A 24,696-nucleotide genomic window follows, 5' to 3' on the forward strand; every position below is an offset into this window, starting at 1 on the left:
CAGAGAGGAGAACTAGCTCCAGAACGGAGGGCATGATGAGCACCGAGATGTGCATGGTAAAAAGAGAAAATTTTACTCTTACATGAAATGAGTCCTTTAACTTTTTTTTTCAGATGGGGCACACTATCTTTTATTTCACCTGCACAGACTGTTTCTCTGCCCACAGAATTTCAATATATGTGCGGAGTGACAGAATAACATCTTGCCTCATAGAATACAAGGATTTTTTCTGTGCAGCAGAACAACTCTTTGTACACTGAAGCATTCTCAGGCTTGAAACATCCATATATTTTCTAAACTCTTTTCTTTTCAGGCACTACTGTCCATAACCAATGAACGGTTAAAAATAAAATTTCATCAGCAAAAAATATACTTTCTAGAAAATATCAAACAATTATACAATACAGTGTTTTATATATATATTTTTCTTTTTTAACTGAGCACAACTCAGGTCTATTGCCATGGGCAATTTACTACCTAGTGAGTTGGGGCAGAAGTGTAGGTGCACGTACCTAAGAGTCTGAGTGTGTATCTAGTGTTGTTTGATTTTTCAGTGCCGCCATCTATATTTCAGAAGGGAAGTGAGGGAAGAGTGATGATTGAATACTAGGACTGTTTGTAGGCCTGTTGCTGTCTGTGGCGAGACTTTATAATGGGGAGATCAGCATGTATTTGCATCTTAAAGTTGGGAACCTCAGAAAACTAACTTCAGCCGACCACCACTGTGGCATGACGATAGGGCTTGAACCCGGGTCCCCGTGATGCGAGTCCGTCGCTATGACCACTCGACTACCACAGCAGCGACAGTGTTATATTACATGTAAGAAAGACATCAATAAACTAGAACCCCTTCCACCATCTAACAAATAAAACTGTTACAAATTCTTCTGTTGATATTAGCTATTTGATTTCGATAAGTGTGTCGCATGAAAAAGGTATGATGTTATATTTGCTAATATTAGTTATAAATTGTCAAATTTGCCTCAAAATTTTAACAATTGTTATTTATGTGCGGTAAAACAACGTTAGTAAAACTCGCAAAGAGTAGCCGTCCTTGGCTTCCATATTCTTTTTTATTACAATCACAGAAAGCCTAAGATGACTGCACTTTGTGAGTTTTACCAACATTGTTTTACCACAAAAAAAAAACTATTAACATCTCATGGCAAACTTGATAGTTCAACCAATATTATTGCTTATAGAATATCAACTGATATCAGATATTGTTTTTTTCATGCAGCACATTAATCAAAATCTGGTCGCACTGATTTTAATCAAAGAATTTTAACAGCTCTATTTGATAGGTGGCAGAAGGGGTTCTAGTTCATTGATGTTTCTCACATGTAATACAGGGGGATTCTAAACTCACGGGACAAACTTTGAGAGGTGATATAAGATTCCTAAACAAGCATTTTTGATCATAGAATGAGCAGTAGAATCCCAATAGCAAAGACGGTAGAGGGGGGTGTTTTTAGATTGTGCACAACAGCACTTCACCAAAAACAAATGTTTTTTGACAGATTTGTGCTGCTTCATGTGCCATCAACCATTCAAGGGTGCGTCTGCACCTTCAGATTGGTTGGAGTTTGTTTTTTATTCGTGCAAGGACCATCAAGGTTATGCTGCACTAAACGATCAAGCAGTACAATGACTGGTGATAGAATTTGCGTTACCCAAGTTGCACCATAAGAAGACCTACCACATGACAATATCTTGCACCCTGGTCATGAGCATTTTGTGTACGCTAGATCAACCTTTATGGGGGGGGGGCAGATTGGGTTTGGGGAGGACAAGGAATCTCCCAATAAAATAATGTATAAATAGGAAAAACTTCTCTATATGGTAAATGTGTGTAGGCTACATAACGCGAAGAATCACGATTTCAAAAACTAGGAAATAAGAGTGATTCTTTGGTTTTTTCAATGAATGAATTTTGTCTTTGGATTCAGGATAAATATTAATTTATGTAATTTTTGTTATGAAAAAAGCGCAAAAACACATTAGTGATGATTGAATAAGATTTTCCTTCAAATTATTTTTAGTAAATTTCAAGTAGAATTTTAATGCGTTATATGAAGTGATATATATGTGCTAAATATATTAGCTCAATTAATGACTTTGACGGGCGGCCATTTTTCCAAAAACCCATAGAAAAAAATGTAAACAGGTGCAACCATTATTGGACTACCCTTCAAAGAAGAGTTATTATATTGATTCGGTATATTTACTCTTATCAGGATTTTTTTATTCAAGAAATTCTCTCGCGATATCTTAAATCATCGTTACCCCCCAAAGGGGTTGTGAGCAACACTTCTGGAACCACTCTATCAAGGTAATAGAGGTGAGGAAAGAAAACTCTTTTGAGATAGTCGTATCTTAAGGGCAGCAAAATATTATTCGCCTCAGGCAGCAGAATTACTGGGACTAGCCCTGTATCCACTGTTATGAATTCTCCAAGAGTGCCATTAGCCTTGAGAGAAAAGCTACAACATGAACTTGTGAAGTTAATAGATGGCAGTGTTATAAAAAAGTTGACTTAGCCAATACACACAGAATGGGTTAGCAATATAGTTATGGTTGAAAAATCAAATTTCTCTTTTGTAGCATTAGACACATGTTTATACTTAGTTGTATAACATTGGGGACTTATTCTTAAAATATTCATCTGCTGCAGAAGTTGATAGCAACTATCATCAATTCAGTTGAAAGCTGTCAGTGTTGTTCACCATTAATCCCATCCCCGAACTTTTCATATTCATTTTTTGAAACACATCGTATGACATCTATAGGCTACCTTATTCAAGAATAAAAATACAGTATGTATACTAGTACTGTGCTTTTGCTTGTTTTGTTTTTTACGTAAAGCCAACATTTGAAGCATTTTTTATTGTTTTTCGGGTTATTTGAGTTTTTTGATAATCTGAGGAGATCTCGGTCCCATCCACCTTGGATTATTGAGACTAATCTATTCCACAGCTATCTACCTCATTCCAGCCATGATCCTTTTCAAAGGAAAAATGCAGGTTTATTTCAAATTATTTCATTTTTACTTATTTTATATTGAAGGCTTGAGTATTTCTGGAATGATACAGAAGAATAAGGGGTTTCACTTTGGAATCCCTGTTTGTGTTAACATATACCATAAGAGGATGAGACAGTCTTTCATGGGTTTGTGCCATAATAATCACTCCCATAGTCAGTGATGTCTTAACGAATGAGCTCAAATCATACAGGTGCCCTTAAACTATTGAAAGGTTTCATCAATACACAGATGCCACATTTTTGTGCACGTACATCGTGCATGGCATCAGAGGACTGACACGCTATAGGGTGTCAAATACCCGGAATTTCAGAAAAGAATGCATAAAAACTTTGTCCGTGCATCCCCGGGAGTTCTTTCCTAGTTCCAGGAAAAAAGTAGAGGAAAAAACCTCCCTAACTTTTCCCTTTTTTACCATCTATCATGATCACGCAACCTTGAAAAATTATTTTTATTACTTTGAAGTACAAATGAAGCATTTTACTGTACTGTATTGATATACATGCAGGTTAAACAATAAGATGACTGATAGCTAGTTGCGTCTCTGAATGAGGAAGCCGTATACAGAATTTTCAAATTTCCTAGTTTTTCCGTTTTCCCCTTCGGGTCCCTCTCCCACAGTTACATACCAGAAATTATGGTACTTCTGCGGCTATCTACCAGCATTCAAAGACAGCATCTATATGGCGCCTTGTTTCTACAAGATTGCAAATGCGCATTTTTTGAAAAATCGTAAAGGATTGCAATGCCTATTTGTAACAATAGTTAGGAACCTTTGGGGAATTTGCCAAACCTGCCTCTATCTCTTATTTTTGAAACATGTTTATATAGTTGTAATTGTATAATTTTTAATAGAATTTATGTTTTCTTACCTTTTATAACCGTGCACGGTTGATTAAATTAGTCTGTGATATTTTCATTGTTCGTAGTCGCCATTTTGAATTGTTGTTGCCATTTTTATTTTGTGAAATTTTCTATAAAAAATTTATTGTCATTTATTTATGTAAATTAGATGTATTTTCCTATTGGTTGTGCTCTGATATGTATTTTTCTGAGATGGTCGGTCCCAGGAATTGGATCGTTTCGTACTTCCTTTTATAGGCATAGATACCCGGAGTCACTTCGCATTAGCTCGCATTCAATTTCTCTCTAAACTCAGTATACATCACCAAAGGTGAAGGTGGTCGCCTTCTGGTGAATCGTTCATAGTATGAAATAACTTGTCTCACTGGTGCTCGGCACATCGCCAACTGGTTCCGGATCCATCATGCCTCCTCTCTATAGTCATCCGTTGTCACTGCCGTCGTTCCGGTTCCTATCATCGCTGGTCCGTAACTTGGCCTGCCGTTGATCGTCGCTTCCGACCTCCTGACTGTCACCTCGGCTCTAGCTACCGAGCCTGCCGTTCTCGTCGCCACGTGGAGTCTACGGCTTATTGACCTTCGCCCGCTCCCATCAAGGTCAATGACATCACTGGTCGAGTGATTCAAGGTCGTCAAACTTCGCAGTCGCCAGACTATATAGATGAGTCAACAGACTGGCTTAAGGATTGGTATGATTTAGGGAAATAACTTTGTTCTGTTATTGTAACCTAGTTAATTGTTGAAGTATTAATAAATTTACTTATGTTAACATTTAGAAGTTTTCTTGAAATCACGTGTCTCTCTCTCACTGTGTACCGATTGCACCAGATCAGAATCCTGGGTAGTTATGCTGGGATGTCACATATAATTTTATATATGATCCGGGGCTCGACGGCGGATCTGGTAATTTGATAATCAGTGCAATCGGTACACAGTGAGAGAGAGAGAAATGATTTCAAGAAAACCTCTAAATTTTAACATAAGTAAATTTATTAATACTTTAACAATTAACTAGGTTACAATTAACAGAACAAAGTTTTTTCTCTAAATCATACCAATCCTTAAGCCAGTCCGTTGACTCATCTATATAGTCCAGCGACTGCAAAGTTTGACGATCTTGAATCACTCGACCAGTGATGTCATTGACCTTGACAGGAGCGGGCGAAGTACAATAGGCAGTAGACTCCACGTGGCGATGAGAACGGCAGGCTCGGTAACTAGAGCCGAGGTGACGGTCAGGTGGTCGGAAGCGGCGATCGACGGCAGGCCACGTTACGGACCAGCGATGATAGGAACCTAAACGACGGCAGCGACAACGGATGACTAGAGAGGAGGCATGATGGATCTGGAACCAGTGAGACAAGTTATTTCATACTATGAACGATTCACCAGAAGGCGACAACCTTCACCTTTGGTGATGTATACTGAGTTTAGAGCGAAATTGAATGCAAGCTAATGTGAAGTGACTCCGGGTATTTATGCCTATAAAAGGAAGTACGGAATAATCCAACTCCTGGGACCGACCATCTCAGAAAAATACACATCAGAGCACAACCAATAGGAAAATACAACATCTAATTTACATAAATAAATGACAATAGATTTTTTATAGAAAATTTCACAAAATAAAAATGGCAACAATAATTCCAAATGGGGATGTGATCAGGATCGCACATTTTTCCGGACTACGAACAATGAAAATATCACAGACTAATTTAATCAACAGTGCACGGTTATAAAAGGTAAGAAAAGATAACAAATTCTATTAAAAGTTATACAATTACAACTATATAAACATGTTTCAAAGATAAGAGACAGAGGCAGGTTTGGCAAATTCCCCAAAGGTTCCTAATTATTGTTACATATTCAAATTGGGAAAAATTTTCCAAGATCGTTGAGAAAAAAAACAGAATCTGTAAAAACTCTACCTCGAATGCCCAGTTCTGTCATCTAGCTGCCATGCTGTAGTCACCATTTCACATCGTGAAAATCGCAAGTGTGTAAGCAGAATCAGCTTTTGGAAAGGCACAAGGATCTAATTCTTCACAGAAAGTTTGGCTAACACTAAAACTACACTCAAACTCACTAACACTCAAAAATTATTTTAAATCAACAGATTGCATAAGAATGTATTTTTTTCTAATATTTTAATTTTCTGCAGAAATATTTGTAACTTTTGATCTTCTTGGGGGGCATGGGCCCCCAGATTTTGCCTTTGGTGAAAATCTGTGTTTGGAACCCGCAATTGTGCACTGGTAATCGGCTAAAAAGAGAATTTTCTAACGTTGAGTTGGCTATTCCTTTAAAAAAAAGTTGTTGTGACGATTACACAGACTTGCAACAAAAACATGTATATATTAAATTTAAAATCCATGCATTACCAATTTGAAGGATAGATGCAGGGCCGCAACTGGGAAGTAGGGCAGGCGGGTCTGGTTCCCTGGGCTCTGGTCTAGGGGGGCACCAAATTCACCCCGGGAAAGTGTTTCTGACAACCTCCGTAGCGGAAGACCGGCGACCTCCGTCAGTCACGAAAACATTGAGAAAGTGATGAAAATGATCACGAAAGATCGTTGATTAACTGTTGTCATGATAGCTGATGAACTGCAAATTAACCGTGAATCCGTGCAACAAATCGTTACCCAGAATTTAGGGATGCGAAAGGCATGTTGTCGTCTTGTGCCACATCACTTGACTGACGATCAGAAGCACGCACGTTTACAGGATTCACAGGATTTTGTCGAAACGGCGGATGCAACACCAAATTTCTTGAACTGTATTGTCACTGAGGATGAGTCCTGGTGTCTCAGGTACGACCCTGAAACGAAACGGCAAAGCATGGAATGGCGTTCTCCTGCATCGGAAAAAGGTCAGAGCAGAAAAATCACTCATCAAAACGATGCTAATCAACTTTTTTGATAGTCAAAACATTATCCACAAGTAATTTCTACCTGAGGGAACGACGATGAATGCTGCAAGGTACATTGAAATTTTGACCTGTTTCATGAAAACGTCCATGCAGGGTACGACCTCAGTACGCACAACAAGGTTCATGGTTTCTTGTTCACGACAATGCTCGCCCTCACACAGCCAATATCATCAAGCAGTTCCTGGCAAAAAAGGGGGTGGTGCAAATTGAACATCCACCATACTCACCAGATCTCTATCTTCCAGACTTCTTCCTATTCCCACGACTCAAACTCGCTTTGAAAGGAAAGAGATTTGACGATATTCCTGACATCCAACGAAATGTGACGAGGTTTTTGAACTTCATCCCAAAAGAAGACTTCTTGCAAAGTTTCCAGGACATGTATAGGAGATCTCAGCGGTGCATAGTAATGGGAGGTGACTATTTCGAAGGACGGTAAGGTAACTTTCATTAACATTTCATCTACGTTAATGTTACAGGACTATTCACCAAACTTTATTGTCAGAGGTTGTATATATGAATAGGGAAAGATAAGTGTCAGAATCTCATTTGCTTTAAATTTAATCAGATTATGCTGTTAAAAGAGCTAAGGTTTTTATAGGAATAAATTACCTTTTTGGTGAGACAATATACTAGGGAAACAACGTTCAGTAAACCCAAAATAAGAAGAAAACAAGAGCTAGATGTGTTTCGGAACTGTATGAAGTTTCTTCTTCGGTAGCTAAAAAAAATGAAAGATAGCAAAAAGGCAAATACTCCATCTAGCGGGAGTTACTCATTGTTTAAGACAGGGTCTGGGACTTTTTTTTTCTTGATTCTTTGTCTTGAACAGCATACAGTTCCGAAACACATCTAGCTGTTCTCTTCTTATTTTGGGTTCACCAAATGTTGTTTTCCTAGTATATTAAGGTTTCTATAAGAAATGGAAAATCAATCGGAAGAGAATTTATAGATTGATTTTTATATGTAAATACATAAATGTGTGCTTAACTTTTAATTGCAGTGGATCCCGCTTATAACGTTTTTTAAAAAAACTCATAAAAGCATTGTAAGCTGGAAAACTCTTTGAATGGGACATCTTAATCAGTGCCGTCTGCCCGGGTGTGCTTCAAGAGAATGCCGGCCTCACAAAAATGAGAACCAGTTAAAATTTTTGAGAATTTGCCAGATGGGTTCTCAGAAAAATCAGTTGGCCGGGGCCCAAAGACGGCCCTGGTCTTAATGAGAGTTACTTAGAGTTAGGACCATGAAAACGTTTTAATGGGAACATTATAAGCAGAATCGACTGTATATTCACTTGTTTTAGATTTATTGCATTTGTTAAATTCCATAACACCTCGATGAGTATAAAAACAAGCCTGCCGTTCGGAATTGGCAATAAATTGTAGGTCCCTGTCTAATTAGCCCTCGTGTTCAGAAAATGACCGTGGTGCGACAAAAATGATCAATGTTAAATTCTCAGTGTTAATGGGCTTCTTTGCAAGCTTTTTCTACTAGTAGACAATAAAAGTAAAAGAACCTAGTTATAAGCTGGTAAAAAAAAAGTAATAGTTTTCTTTTCAATAAACCTTTGGATAGAACATGTTCTTAGAAATGAATTATTTATATTAATTCACAGAGATACCTCCTACACAACATGGCCCACCACTCTGTCTCAACGAAGAGATTTAAGCAGGTGATCAAATACCTAGGCCATGCGGGAAAGAATTCACAGAGATACCTGTGAATGATGGGGTGGGCAATTTTTTCACTCAAAAATGACCCAGATTTTGCCAATAACCTTGGGCCCAGATAAATTATAGTTTACAGTACAGCGGCATTTCTGATACACTTATATATACAATATATTTTCCAATTTGGTCTCCCAATATAATAAAGGAGTGCAAAAAAGTGCTTGGGCCTGTCTCATTAAGATGGCTTTGCCGGCAGTAAGAGAAAGCAAACAGTTAGCTTTCTAGTTGTGATCAACATCAAACAAAAGAATATGCAAAACCTCATCAAGGGTTAAGTGGGTTAGCTCTAGAGAGAATAGCTCATATAGTAGTCTTTGGTATACATACCTCCCATATTGCGAGTAATATCTCGTTTATCATGTTGAAATAGGTTAAATTTTTTTTTAAATTTTTGCTTGTCTTGCAAGACATCATTAGTATATCAAATCAAAATTTGTAAAAAAATCTTTGTTCGTCTTGAGAATCTCTCAGAAACTGAGTTACTTATAATCCAAAATTTTACTGTATTGCACTTTTCATTTGAACATGTTAGATTTGGGACACATAGGTAAGAAATTAATATCTACATTTCTGAAACAAATGAACTCTAATGAAATTCATTACATTTATGGCATTTATTGAATCTTAAAGTAAGTCAGCTGCAACTTATTTTTTATTTAACAGTTCCCAGGTAACAGATAGCTAAAATACAGGATCATTTTTAAAATATACAGATTCTGAAACACGAACCACTAATCAATTCGATCCCATTAAAATTTTCCATTAAAAATTTGCAAATTATCTTGATTTATTTGGTAAAACCCATCATCTCTAGACATTGTTTTCTATAAATCTTGTACTGAAGATCTCTTTATTTTACAGTATGTACATAACCCAGTCAGGTTTGTAGGTATCTTATATGATACTGTCAGCTCATTTCTGCATCTTATACATGCAGATGGAAAAGATAATCTAAAATCTTTGATAGAGTACAGTCAATGCTTGTTTTTACAAACCTATACAGACTTGATAATGAGTTTGGGAAACTGAAAGTTCATAAATGAGAAAGAGAAAAAAAATGTATAAGAAATTGGTCACTCACGTTTGTTTGATAATTTCCCCAAAAATTGCTTATTTTAGTTTGCTTTATTGCGACATCTCGGTGAATATAAGATTCCATGTAATTGATGTAGGATAGTATTTCTTGCGAGTCTCGCTTCACTGAAATGTTTTCAGTATGGTGGAACCACTTATGGCTCTCACAGTGATTGGGGCTGGCAGGGCAGCTGTTATTTTTTGTTTTTTCCATACTATAAACTCACCATAGAAACTTGTGAAAGATCCCAGCCTAGAGACCCTGCTCCAGGATGTGTGGGGCAATGGAATCAATTTTCTAGCATAAACAATCTTTCACTGCTCTTCAGGGCGCCCACTTATTCTACTTTTTAGTAAAATGTCCTACTTTTGTCCTACTTTTCTACAAAATCTTGTCATGAAAATTTGTGTAACTTTTTTCAAGTGAAGATCATTGAAATACAGCCAAATAATGTAAATGTAGTTGATTGCAGTTACAATTTTTTCTGCTTTGGCATAATCATAATTTTTTCAGGTTATTTGCAAAGGGGTGTATATGGGCCATATGGTTTATTTAATTTTTCTTTTGCTGAGTTTAAGGATTCAAAAACTAATTTTGTGTTAATGTTTTAGTCATTAAAAACTTCTGTCTGGATGGAAAAAAAAACATTTTTCTATTCATTGTATATTAATTAACATTCATCGTCCAAAATTATGGTTTACATTTTGTGTATGGGGAAACAACAGTTTGCATAACAAAGCAGTTGGATACATAGGATTATTCTAAGTTTAGTGATTCTGATGCTACCCAAAAGCATTCAATTGTCTTCTGTATTTTTGGGACATGATATAGCATAAGCAATGTTTACAAAGCTATGCAAAGACCTAGAAATAAAAGTGCTCCATTTGTCAAAAACGAGGACGCTATCACTGAGCAGCAAAATGTAAACAAATTGCTTTAAAAAGAATGGACAGTACAGTATAAAGCCATCCAGTTCACCTTAACTTATTTACATTAGACCTTGTTATTTACACATTTTGCACTGTGCTTTTGGAAGTCGTTTCGAAGGTATCATTCTTAAAAAACTTACATATATTCATAATTTGTTGTGCATCAAGGAAGAGAGTCGACAGACTGAACTGTGAAAAACTCCACGAAAAAAAAAAAAAAGTAATATATTGTGAGAGAGGAGAGAAAAAAAAATTATACGTGGTTTCTAGTACACTGTTTTGGGCAAAATTATTTTTGTTACGAAGCCATTTCTGTCATTTTGCTTTGACTCGAGTCAATCTTATAGGATACTGAGATAGTGCAATGAGAAAAAAAAAATCAGTTAAAAAATAAATAAAATACAATTTTGAGTTTTTCTTCATAAGGCTATGATTATGTTGTCTTGGGGGAGGGGGGGGGGGTTCCATTCCTCTTGTACTACTTTTTATAATTTTTTGAGTGGGATCCCTGGCTTTTTGATCAGGGCACTCAATGTACTTTTTGGAATCCATACTTTTTGGCAGTTTCTGTCTGTATGAGTTCACACATAAATTTCTTTCAAAATCTTTTTTTTCTTCATCTACTGTCAAGCAGAATCTTTTCTGTTAAGTTGACATTGCAAAGAAGAAAGTAGACTAACACCAGTTAGCCGAAATAAAGTTGGATCCGCTCTTGACTCAGAAAAGGCCTTATCAAATAAGGGCTAAATGTACCATACTATTCCTCAAATCACAAAGAGTGAATTACATTATCAATGCATCTTCACTTCATGGTCACCCCTGCCAACAATCAGATCCTTCTTCCTGGCGCATCATTGCAAAACACCATGATGAAAAATTGGTGAACAGTCTATTTCTCCCCCTTTCCCATATTTTCTCGTAAGACACATAAAATGTCGGAAGTAAAGTTTATCTTTGGTTACAACAAACTCAGAGGCGGCTGGAAAAGTAAAGTAACCGGAAAAAATACTGCAAGAAAATGGAATTCGTAAGAATAGAGATTTAATAGAAATGAGAGTTTGCAAAATAGAGCAGTCTTTAACATTAACTCTATGGCATGCTGTTCGGAACAGGACCAGTTCATAAAAAAGAGTGCATTTATAAATTGGAGGTTCGTAAAATCAAGCGTTGGCTGTATTTTGATGTAGATTTGTTGGCAAATTCAAAATACTGATATTTCATTAATTTTTCATGTCAGTAGGCTGATTCTGTTGAATAATTTATAATTATTTTTACTTGAAATTTTATTTCTAATTTGAGAGACATTTAAAAATAAATATTTCAGAAATGAATATTATAATTGCAACCTTTCTGATTTCAAGTAGTTTTCTGATCAAAAGAGAAGTCAATCATTCACAGACAGAGTGAGAATTAGATACTTTTCAGATGGGGCAAGCACAAACTTCGGCATAACTGTGTAATATAGAAGGAGCATTGAGGGTGAATTTCTCACCCAATCTAGTACATTGCCCGGGGCACCAGACCTGTCTTCTCCCTGTAGTTGTAGCTCGAGTGTCCATACTTTTCAAGCTATTTTGCAGTGTTCAAAGCTATTCATCAGCAGATATTTCAACCACTACTGCAGTGGATATCATCAGTGCAGGGGGACAACAAGCAAGTAGATGAAATGACCTCCTCAGGTAACCGTGATCCTAAGTACCAGTACATCATGTTCTTCCGAGGAGGTAGTTTCTTCTTGCTTATCATTACCTGTATGATGATGTCTACTACAGTAGTGGACAAAATATCTACTATTAAAAAGTCTCGAACACAGCATAATAGCTGGAAAAGTATAGATACTCTTAGTTTTATGGTTTTCAACATCGTAGGAAGGCATTTTTCAATTCATTTATTACCATTACTTGTTACAAGTATGACACTGCTTTTCTTGGTTGATTTATATATTTGAAAACCTCAATTACTTATATCTTTTGTTCAATATTTACAGAATGTAATTTTGTGAGATTTAATGAAAACATCTGACATTATTCAAGAATCATCCTGTAATGTACTATGGCTGCTATTAAATGGGCAGATTTTGGCTGGACACATTATCCTGTTCACTTGCTGACTATTGCAAGAAAAATAATAGTTTGCTTGAAATCGCTTTTTTATAACGAATTTGCTAACAAATACTATATTGGAGACACCTGCATGGAGCCCATGTTCTGGATTGTGGATCATTTTACAAAGATTTTAGGGCCAGTTAGTATAATAAGTATTACTATGAGAAATTTTAAGTGAAGTGTTTTATACCTCATTTTGATTTAAATATAAAATTAAACTTTATGAAATGTGTATAAATTATAATTTTTTTTAAGTTAAAAAAAAATCAACTGTGGATTTCATTGGTACAAATCCCCTCTTCTAAGTGTTTTTTTTATCAGATGAATTTCTTTTAACCTCTTCCTTCCAGAGGTACACAAATGTGGACCTTTATACGATCTCCAGTTTCTAATTATATCGTAGATAATATTTAATTCCAATCTTTCTAGCACACCTGGAAGTTCAAGCTTTTTATTGATTCAGGTAGAATGCGTCTCGTAATGATATTACCTGCGAAATAAAGCGAATAAAAAGGCAGATTGACAAAATCATGGCGACAAAGCATACTTTGAAAAGTAAGTAATTTTTAATGTATTTTCAAGAATTTAATAGTTAAAAATGATATATTTTAACATAACCAAATCTAGGTGCATGGCGAAAATAACTTTTTCTATGTTTAAGTTATTTTTAAGCACAGCACCTTGAATTGTATGAAGGTCCACATATGTGTACATTCGGTTTTGAGCGGTAAATTTAAGCGTGATTACACCAGAGTATCTCATGTGAGATTTTTTGTGTTTCTGTACTATTTTGAGGGAAAACATTGTTTTCAAAGATACAAATGTATGACGGAAAGGCTTTTGTTAGTGAATACATGTTACCTTCCTGAAGATATATATTTTTTAATTCTTACAAGGTTTTCATTAGTAATTATCATATTGTTTTTACAGATATTGGCTATACATAATCAGTGTTTGAAAAAATTGTAAAATGAAAATAAAAAGTAGTAATTATTATATGTATATATAATTGATTAAATTAAATGATTTATTATACTATAATTATGTAAAGTAATAAGTCTATGTATGCTATAACTAAGTTAAAAAGTAAATGAGATTTTTTTTTCTTCTCTGTTCATGAATTTTCATCTCATCTTTCAGATATTATTGCAATGCTTATCGTAAATAAAAATTACACATTGTGCACTTTATTAGTTACTCAAATCATCAGATGGGTGTATTTTATTTATTCAGATTTTCTGATTCCTGGTGAAATAGAAGCTATTCTGCAACACAGTGATCTCTAAGATATTTCTGATAGTGACAATAACTAGCCTACAGTTTTTAGTGAGGGAGATGACTCTAACGAATGTTGTTCAGATGATGAAACAGTTGCTGAAAAGAGCAGCATAAATTAAAAAGCCAAGGAAATCACATTGAAAAAAAAGTGGATATTGCTCAACCTGTGATAGTCAAAGCCCATGAAAGAAATAGACCATGAAATTACAAATACATCCATGAAAGAAATGGACCTGTGCGATAGATACTTGGCATATTACTGGTGTGTGCTAAGAACAAACAAATGGCCTGTTAGAGTTTTCACTCACTATGTCAATCTTGTTATTTCGAATAGTTGGGTAATGTGTGTTAGGTATCACAAAAAAAAGGTGCCTATAAGACTTAAATTGAATGTAGAATGGTTGTTGCATTAGCACTTGGCGAGTATGAAGAAAATATAGTTCCATGTAGAGGAAGTCCTCCACTTTTGGAGTATTTTAAAGATGAAGAACCAGAGTGAAAAGAAAGCAAAAATTTGTTCTCCAGCCCATGAAAGATGTTCACCTGGACGGAATGCGTCACTTTCCCCGATACATGGACGATGAAAATTCATTGAAATACAGATTACCAGGATGATTGGTACAAAATGTGAAATGTATTTGTGTATTTTGAAGAATGATTGTTTCAAGAGAAGTGGCATTTGATGTAATATATAGTATATATATTGTTCCATTTGGTAATTAGTACCGTGTAATAAAACTAACACATGTCAATTCTTGATGCCTGCTGTGAGTTAATGTCATATAATATTGAGCTTTAAATTTGTAAATAATAAGTATACATCTAACTATACATTTCACTATGGTTAAAATATTAAGTGTTTCTACTCATTTGGATCCTGCGGTACACACATGTATACATAAAATTTCTAGCCACCCCCTCAATAGTTACAGAAAAATTTCCTTTTCTGTTAGTCTACAAACACTAAAGAAACGTATGAAAACGACAAATACTTTTTTTAGCTGTTTTTGAAGCTTCAGGTTTGAAGAGGTTAAAGCCAGTTTTTCTTTCTAATATCAGTACCATCATACATTTTCAATCCATTGTCAGATTTGCACTATATAGCCAAAAGTCTGCAGGGCTCCCACTTGACCTACTTTTCTTACTTTTTGGTAAAATGTCCTACTTCTCCTACCAAATCTTGTCAACAAAATTTGTGTAACTTTTTTTAACATGAAAAGGGGAGCATCGAAATATTGCCAAATAATACAAATGTAGTAAATTGCAATTGACGATTCTGCCAAAGCAGAAGGTGCATAGTTTTTTGGGGGTATGTGCAGGGCCGTCATTTCAACTTTTTCCAGGGGGGGGGGGCAAAGAGCATGTACTAAAGGTATGCATATATATATACCATTTGTAGTGTATTTTCAAAAACCAGAAGGGGTTCCTCCCCCAGATGCCTCCCCCTCCAGTTTGCCTCCCCCTAAATGACGGGCCTGGGTATGTGGGCCAGTCTATTACGTTTTTGTTTAGTTTGAGGGTTAAAAAACTCCTCAGTTTGTGTCATTGTTTTGATTAGTCATTAAAAACTTCTACAGGGTGTCTACCAATACGGGAAACTCACGGAATTAGAAAAAGGTCACGGAAGTCCTGAAAAAGTCATAAAATTTGAGTGAAGGTCAGATTTGTTTGATTCTCCAGCTATTCTTTTCCCCAAAATCTGGGCTTTGGAGAAACTGTGGCATTCAATATTTCTTTTCTCTCTCAGGTTTTATACATTCTTTTTTTGTCCCGGAGGGATGGATGGGGGTGTGTGAGTAGCAACAGAAAAGAAAATTACCAATATGTAGCCACCCTACATTTTGGCAGACATTATATAAGTGGGACAAAAAAGCTTATTAGACTGGATGAACAAAAAAAAACTTTTCTTTCTTTGCGTGTACAGACCTTTCAACATCTGTAATATTCCCCCTAAAGCAGTGTTCTCAGGATTACATGATAATTCCTAGAAGGGGGAAAACTGCAATAGACCACGGCAGTAGGGAGTCCTCTTAGGAACAATATTGGTTTTCTGTAGAAAGGACATAATCTCCCCCCCCCCCTACGTCGTGGAACAGGGCTGTTGGATGTTTGGCAAGTCCACAAGTCCGAGTTTTCACTGAGGGGCAGGGGTGCTCTGTAGTAAATTTATAGCATGAAAAAACAATGATGGTGATTGTCCTGGGCCTTGGGGCTGCAGTCCTGTCAGCCCCATTCTTGTGGGGGACAGGTGAAAGGGCACCGATTTTTTTTTTTTTTTCCCCCACGAAAGAATTTTTTATCAATTTTTTTCATTTTGATCGTGTCGATCTTTACCAACTAGCCATAGCGAATGGCGAAATCGTATAATATACACCTGCGACAGAACGAGAGAGTTCAAGAGAAGACTGACATCAAACTCATTCGCTATTAATTGTGTTGCGACATAACTTTTAGGCCGAATTTAAAGGTGTACCACAGTGCTTCCAAAAGTGTGCATCAGGGTTCCTAGGAGCTTTGTGGCGAGCTGAAAATATTGATTTGTGCGCACAAATTTATGCTTCAAAGTAGTTCTATTATACGGTTAAAAAAAGTGACAAACTTCTTGGGAAGCCACTGATGAACCCTGGGCCGTCTTAAGAGTATCATGGGCCCTCGGGCCAAGTAGTTTTTCGGAGGTCTTACCCATGTACGGAGGTGGGGGCATCCCCCCCCCCCAGTTTCAAATGTCGAGTCGACTGATCTAACGTACGTATATATGCATATATGAGTTGACATCATCATGCCCCCAGTAATAATGACTGTGCCTCCCAGACTTCCAAGTTTATCTCTGTTTATGGCCTTACCTGGTAAATCCTAGAAAATTTCAACCGGATCTCATTTTTGTGAGGCTTTTCTTCTCGAGGCTCCTGGGCCATGCCTGAGTGGGCCCATGCGTTAAGAGCAGCACTGGATGAACCATGAATTACGCAAGGGAAGCAACTGACAAGAGAACCATTGGAATACGGTAACAAGCTTGCGATCTAGACCAGAGGTCTTTAACCTTTTTCCAATCGCGAGCACTGCCTGTACCCATCATCAAAAGAACAACACTCTTACGTCATGTTTGACGTATGAATGCATGAAATCCGGATGATTTTAATAATTGAATGCAATTTGCACAAGGTGTTTAAATGAAACGATCAAGTGCTCACGAGCACCAAATCGGACATGAGCATCGAGCACTCTGGGTACTTCGGGGAGCACCATGATGCTCGCGAGCAACGGGTTGAAGATGCCTGATCTAGATGGACACCTAAGCATGACGATAAAGGAAATAACAAGTCTTGGGACTTCGAAAAATGTGACTGGGAAAAGGAATATGTGAAATCCATCCTTCGAAAGGGCCCTTTGTTGGTCTAGTGCAGGTTGGTCATCTGCCAAACTGGGCCGTGAGCGGTTTATTGCTTCATTTTTACCCATTTATTTCCCATTAATCTTGTTCATGCCCAGGCCTTCCAATCAAGAAAAAGAAATCAACCGTGCTGCAGGATTTCAAAGGTTGAGAAACACTGGTGTAGTGGCCCCACATCTTGCAGTAGGGCCCTCTAAGCTGAGATCTTTGGTGGGCTCAGGCCAAATTTTTCACGGCCCCTGTATAGTGAATTTATAGTGTGAAAAACAAAAATGAGAATTATCTCATTTGAAGTCCCCAGGTTGTATAAGCCCTCTACTGTGCTTCCCTCTGAATTGGAAAATCGGCTGGACTATGTTTGTACTCTTAAACGATGGTTTCGGCTCTTGTATATAAGAAACATTTCTTCTAATTTTTTTATTTTACCTGTGCGCGTTAATGCAATCAGTAAAGAAATAGGCTCATTCTTGCACATTCTATTAAAATGTTTGCTTCTGATGGGCATCCCTGTCTGGCGATGCACGTTGATTCCGACGGCAAACTGCAGATTTCGACAATTGGCGCCGATCGTTGAACCGACTAAACAAACTGCTTGATCAATCACACCTTGCTCCATTCACCATCGTTCGGGTCTTTCGCATTGTTTTGAGTCCACTGTTGCTATACGTTGCAACGATGCCCGTCGATTCTGACGGCAAACTGCGGATTTCGACAATCGCTCCGATCGTTAAACCGACTGAACAAAGTGCTCGATCAATCACACCTTGCTCCATTCAAATACAAATACAACGCCACAACAGGCAAAATGCCCAACGAGGTGGCTGAGAAAAAGATGCCCATAACAAGTATGGATGTCATATATTTAAAAAATACATCAACCCAATTAAAAACTAAAATTATAAACAATATATGCACATGATAAAATACTATACAATGCCTATAATGTATTTATGGTTGTCTTATTCTAAGTATGGCTAGCTTCTCGATTTACCCCAACATGTTTATCGTATTTCTTTTTAAATGTGTCGTATTTCTTTTAAATTGTGTGTGAACCATAGAGGGTACGATGTACAAACACGCTTTTTTTGAACAGAGGGTATGACTTCCTCTCAAAACATCAAAGTTAGTTCTCCAAAAACAAGGAACCAGTCTTTTGTTATTAACCTTACCCGAGGAAAAGTTACAGTGAAATCTGACGATACGATGATCACTAGAAAAAGACTCTTCCCCCACCGAAACATGTTCAACAAGATCCTCAGAACTAGTAAGAACTGAATCCAAAATAGCAGTACCCCTAGTGGCTTCTGATACATGCAGATACAAAAAATTTTCGAGCACCAAATTAAGAAAGTCTCTTTCTTACTGATCTCTAGATGAAAGGTTCTCCCAATCAATACCTGGGAAATCCAAGTATGATAACCCTCTTGCGCTTACACATGTAGGAAATTTCATCATGAAATTTGGCGATGTAGTTTGGATCCCTATTCGGTGGATTGTAACAAACCCCAACAATAAGTTTATGATGTCTTTTGTTTTCAAGCTCAACCTATGTTGTTTCAATATCACTTCTCTTCACGTTACACTCTCTAGCCGTCAAACATGATTTCACTTGTATCAACACTCCACCCCATTTTCTACCAGATCTATTTCTCAAAAAAGTATCGTATTCTGAGACGTGTAAGAAAGATTCATCGCCATCGTTTCCCAAGATTCTGTAATGGTTATAAGATCCACACCCTCCACAACTATCAATGTTTCTAAAAAATCTTTCTTATTACCCAAGCTCCTGGTATTAATTATCACACATTTTAATTTGCCCTGTGGTTTAGTGTCAATCGAGAAGCCATCCAAGTCAGAGGTGGGTAATTCCCCATCAGTACTGTTATGATTATCACTAACAGGCATTCCCGACCATGTGGTCTGGGAGTAAAAAACCTAACCTAAGACTATCTTAAACCTCCCAGACCCCCCTCTTATTTAGATGGATCCCATCCGAATGAAGCCACCTATCGGTAAATGCGGGAAGCTATAAGAATGTGACTCCAAGTGAAGAGCAAATGTCCTTCAAGCCTATATTGAATTGGTGGATCCTATTCCTATACCCCCTACTACCCCTTAGCAGATCCTATTCCTATACCCCCTACTAAGGTTTTTTTTTTATTATGCCATGATTATGTTGTCTAAGGGGAGTACCCTCCCCCATCTTACTTTTTCTAATTTTTTGAGTAGGAGCTCTGCGAATGTGAAAAGGTCACAGAAAAGTCACTGAATTTTGCTTTTGGTATTTGGTAGACACCCTGTTCTATCTGGATAGAAAAAATAATTTTGTATTTACTAGAGATGTGAGGTGAGAATATTCTCGGAGAACGAGAATATTCTCCTGGATGTAAAAATTGGAGAATAATCGAATATTCATTTTTCTTTTAAATAATTTAAATTTTTTTATTAATTTTGTTTATATTGTGAAATATAAATCAGTTTCCATTGCCTGAATCATTTACAGCTAAACAATTTTTGGTGTAATCACCCCCTAATGACAACTTTTAGTTCGAGAATATTCTCCAGGTCATGATGAGAGGTTTTAAAAGTTTGGTTATAAAGATTTTAGATACCTTTATATTGAAACCTTAAAAAATTATTTTAAAATTAGATAAATTTTCAGAAATAAGTTCAAGGCAAAGCGCAAAAGTCAAAATTGATTGACAAAGGAAGCTATTCTTATACAATCACCTTCATTCTAAGAAGATACAGAACTGTTGTTTTCTTCAATGCACATACACAAATTCTGTATCACTCACATTTCTTTAAAAGTTGTGCAATTTAGCCCTGTTGGTTTAATTTGCTTGCTTTCAAACTTTAATATTGTGATCTACAAACTCCAATATTCCGATCTTCTTGACAGGAAGAGAGACAGGGACAGAGAATATTCTCTCAAAGGACTACTATTATAAATTACTAGAGAATATTCTTATAAAAAATTATTATTCTCAAGTTATTTATCGAGATTATTTATTATAATATATGTTATTACATATATTCTTGATAATACTCTCTGGAAAGATTTCGGTAACTGAAGAATATTCTCATTGAGGAGAATATTCTCTGGAAGGGCTGTTATTAATAACTTCAGAATAATTCTTATTATTTTCTATAAGAATATTCCCCAGTAATTTATGAAAGTAGTCCTTCCAGAGAATATTCTCAAGGATATTATATGTAACTATATATATATTACAAATAACAGGAGAATATTCTCATCAAGAACTTATAAGAATATTCTGAAGTTATTTATGATGGTAGTCCTAGCAGAGAATATTCTCAAGAATATTCTCTCCGAAAGATTATTCTCGATAATTTAAATCTCTAGTATTTACTACTTCATTTGGTCTTGGATTACTCATTATATAGTTACTACTACTTTATCACACAACCTACTCTGGTCACATATCACCATACAGCAATTTCCAACCAGTGGAGTTGGGTGGGAAGTCTTTGCCCGGATTCAAACCCGTGGACCTATATGGTAACCTTCATAGTGGAACAGACAAGCATCTCTTACTACTGTGCCACTCAGGCATTATATAGTTTCTAACATTCATCATTCAAAACTGGTGCACATTTTGTGTATGGGTGAAATGACAGGTCGCATGAAAAATCAGTAGGATACATTGACTTGTTCTAGGTTTTGTGACTCATGCAACCCAATAGCATGCAATTGTCTTTTTTTTAGGACGTCGGGAGGCATAAACAATATTTACAAAAGCTCTGCAAAGAGCTAGAAATGAAAGTGCTTCGTTTGTCAAAAACCATCTTGCTGGTATTGAACAGTGAAAATGTAAACACAACCCTTTAAAAAAAGATGGACAGTGAATTACAGTAAAACCTCGATAAATCGTCACCTCAAGTTATCGAAAAATTATGACGGCTTAAGCGGAGTTCCGTCAGATTTAATGTGCAATGTTATGAAAATCGTATATATTTATAGTAATATGGCATTTATTAAAGTGTGAATCAAAATAACAATATTAATAAAAATTTATAGATTGCAAAAGAAAAAATAATAGCAATTTTTTATCTTTTTTATCTCTTATTACTTAAATTATTGTGGTGTGAAGTGTAACTGTACACTTTGATTTATATACTAGCAATTTTTAATTTATATACTAACAGAGCAACTGTTTGAATAAGTAGCTTTTCTTCATAACAGAACTCTCTATTGCACATTAATTTTGCATATACATAAAATTTATTTTAGTGTTTTAATTCTTCACCAGTAGTTCATGATACAACTACAAAGTAATCTCAAACACTTTTGACTCTGTGGAGGGGCCCCGGGCAGGGAAAAGTAAACGGAAGACCTCAACTTGAAAAAGAATGACTAATTTTTTTCAACAAAGACATTTTTTTTAAATTTCAAGCCCTAAATTAGTAGAGTCCATGATTTCTATGATTATTTATTATCCTTGCCCGCGTTGCACTTTGACTTTAACTTGATTAATTTGATTCTTCGATTTACATAATTTTTGATTTCCTTGCACTATATGTAATTTTTGACATATCAATAAATTTTGGTTTTGCCGGAGATTCCCTGCCTTCCCCCCCCCCCGGGGGCGAAGTGCTTACGTTGCTTCTTGCGACAGAGTTTGGGTGTCTCGCGGTTTGTCCAGTTTCTCCAATGGAGCCCATGCAGAAATGAGATCTAGCTCGAACAGTCCCTAACGTTTCAAAACCTTAGTCGGCAAATGAACTTCTCCGGTGAACCGACCTTTCGTTACTTAAACTGTTCCGTTTGGGTATATAGGATTTTATGGTGACTTTTAAGCATATGGCAATGCTGTTAGCAAACTCTTTTTTTAACAGGGGTCATAAAAATAGTCTGTTTCACTTTCTCAAATTTTTTCATAGTGACGACTTAACTAAAATTAGCAACGAGTAAACGAGGGTTTAATAACAGTGTGGTCTATGAGACCTGGAATGGTCTGAACAAAAATGACGACTTATTAGGGTGACAACTTAACGAGGTTTTACTGTATTTATATTGGATCTTGTAATGTACACATTTTGCATTGTGCTTTTGAAATTCGTCTCAAAGGAGTGTCGTTCTTAAAACATTACTTGTCTTCAAAATTTGCTGTGCATCCAGGAAGAGTTGACAGACTGGAATCTGGAATACTCCTAGAAAAAGAATGCAATATTGTGAGGAGACACAGAATTATCTGTGGTTGCTAATACACTGTTTTGGCCACCAAGTCATTTCTGTCATTTTGCTTTGGCTCGAGTCAATGTTATGGGATAGTGCTATGAAAAAATTTTAATTTTAAAATTTAAAAAAAATTTATATTTTTTGATTTTTTTCATCAGGCTATGATTATGTTGTCTTGGGGGGGACCATTCCCCATCCTACTTCTGATTTTTTGAGTGGGAGCCCTGAGTCTGTGTCCACTTTGGAGTTTAGATGTTTTCTCAAATTTCTAGAAAAATACTAGACGAATCATTCTAAAATTCTGGCCATGTAAACCTTGTTAGTACTCACAATTTCCATGAAAATTTAATGAAAAAAAATGTTTTTCATCAACCCTATATCATAAAAAGCTGAAAATGACTTGTAACTTTCACAAAATATTTTACTAGCTTTGTTTTTATTTTTTGTATTATGTCTTTTTTTTTTAATTATATTCGATTCCCACTTATAACGTTCCTGCTTGGAACGTTTTCCCACTTAGTACAACTAATTTTTGGGAATTTAGCATTTTTCTTATATTTATAAATGTTAAATTTCCCCGGATACAATGTTTGTATTTTTTGCTATTCCTGCTTAAAATGTTCGAAACATTCACATCAGCTTTTTCCTTGTTTGAAAACAGCATACTTTTCCGCCTTCTTCACAGGTAAATAAACAAAAATGGTGGTTATTTGTGTGCTAGCGATTAACAAATATGTGAAAACTAAAGGTGTTTTTCTTTTATGGCTTTTTAGAAGCCAAAGTTATTTTTTTTGGGCATACAGAATCGACTGAAAAGTATGTTTTTCTTTTTTTTCAAGGGTTAGGCACAATACTTTGTCCAAGTGTGCAGAGCATAACTACCCTTACCACTGTTCACATATACCAGGGTGATCAAAGTTATGTCACTCAATAGGAAGATACAGATAAGAACTGGAAAAAGTTCTCAGAAGGAGTTAATTTTTTTCCTTTGCGGCCTTATTCAAATTTGCCACACTTGATCTATTCCATAAAATGATATCCAAAAAATTATTCTCATAGTGATATTACATGGCGTCTGCATATAACAAAGGAATAAAACGGGGGGTCTTCTCATCCACTTCCGAATCTATTGATACAAAATCAAGCTGCAAAAAAGAGTATCATGGATACAAAACATGAACAACTTGACAGATTTTCAGATGCCAGCATCCAGTGGCATTTGAAAGCAGGTTTTTCAGATAGGAAAAATCAGATTTCCTAACTGTACTTTTTAGAGTTTAATTCTCCACAAAACAGCTAATACGATGTTTTTATGACCTTTGAAATTTTATAAAATGAAGCAGTAACATTGTCAGATTTAGAGCAGTTCCAGTCAAAATGTCTCAGAGCAAGTTAAAAAAGAAAAGCTATAAGTGTAAAGGAAAAAATAAAAATTCTTAAATTTATAGATAACTCTTTTACACAACAACAAAAAATTCAATTTGCCTCCCAGCATGTTAAACACCATCCTAGGTTCAAAGATGCATCAATCAAAATGTGAGATTTTTTTTTCTATTCCACCTCATACCATCATGCTGGGCATTTGGCTGGTATGGCATTCCAAAATATGATAAACTTAGTCTAATTTAGTTGTGTCTTTGGGAACATGTTCGGTAAGAACTTCTTTTCTGCTATTTGAGTTTGGTTGCACACACATCTTTTACATATTTCCTGACAGTCTCAAAGCTACCTTTAGGGGTGTGCAACAGGTGCAGTTGCATCAGGTCCCGTGTTTTGGGGGACCCAAAAGTGGTAACAAAAATTTGTAGTACTAAAATTTATAACAAAAATTCAGAATTTTCATCATTTTCGAAACTTTGAATTTTCATCATTTTCGAAACTTTGAATTTTCATCAATTCTGGATTTCTGAACATTTATCCTTCTTGGAATTCTGAATTTTCATCAATTCTGGATTTCTCAATTTTCATCAATTCTGGATTTCTCAATTTTAATCAATTTTGGATTTCTAAACGTTTATCCTTCCTGGAATTCTGAATTTTCATCTATTTTGAAATTATTTCTTTCATTTATTCTGAAACTATTTCATTTATTCTGAAACTATTTCATTTATTCTGAAACTATTTCATTTATTCTGAAACTATTTCATTTA

The 24,696-nt window shown here is 35.9% G+C and overlaps 1 protein-coding gene across 17 annotated transcripts in view; it reads left to right on the forward strand.

Annotated features, from left to right (window-relative positions):
• Positions 1-24,696, forward strand: part of LOC149080316 (palmitoyltransferase ZDHHC16-like) — a 210,098-nt gene that overhangs the window by 6,320 nt on the left and 179,082 nt on the right. For 10 of the 17 annotated variants that reach the window (XM_089239452.1, XM_089239444.1, XM_089239445.1 and 7 more), the window contains one exon: positions 12,557-12,813. The exons of 3 other annotated variants lie outside the window; for them this stretch is intronic. In XM_089239452.1, the coding sequence (XP_089095578.1) occupies positions 12,622-12,813 (192 nt within the window). In that variant the 5' untranslated portion in view covers positions 12,557-12,621. Of the gene's footprint in view, positions 1-7,077; positions 7,273-12,556; positions 12,814-13,103; positions 13,230-24,696 lie in introns of all 17 variants that reach the window. 4 more of the 17 variants (XM_089239447.1, XM_089239448.1, XM_089239457.1 and 1 more) reach the window with 4 other exon arrangements.

The sequence above is a fragment of the Pholcus phalangioides genome, unplaced genomic scaffold (genome assembly GCF_987345545.1).
Source record: "Pholcus phalangioides strain wild (caught in Gottingen) unplaced genomic scaffold, Ppha-v1.0 ptg000011l_1, whole genome shotgun sequence".
In the NCBI taxonomy this organism is placed as follows: domain Eukaryota; kingdom Metazoa; phylum Arthropoda; class Arachnida; order Araneae; family Pholcidae; genus Pholcus; species Pholcus phalangioides.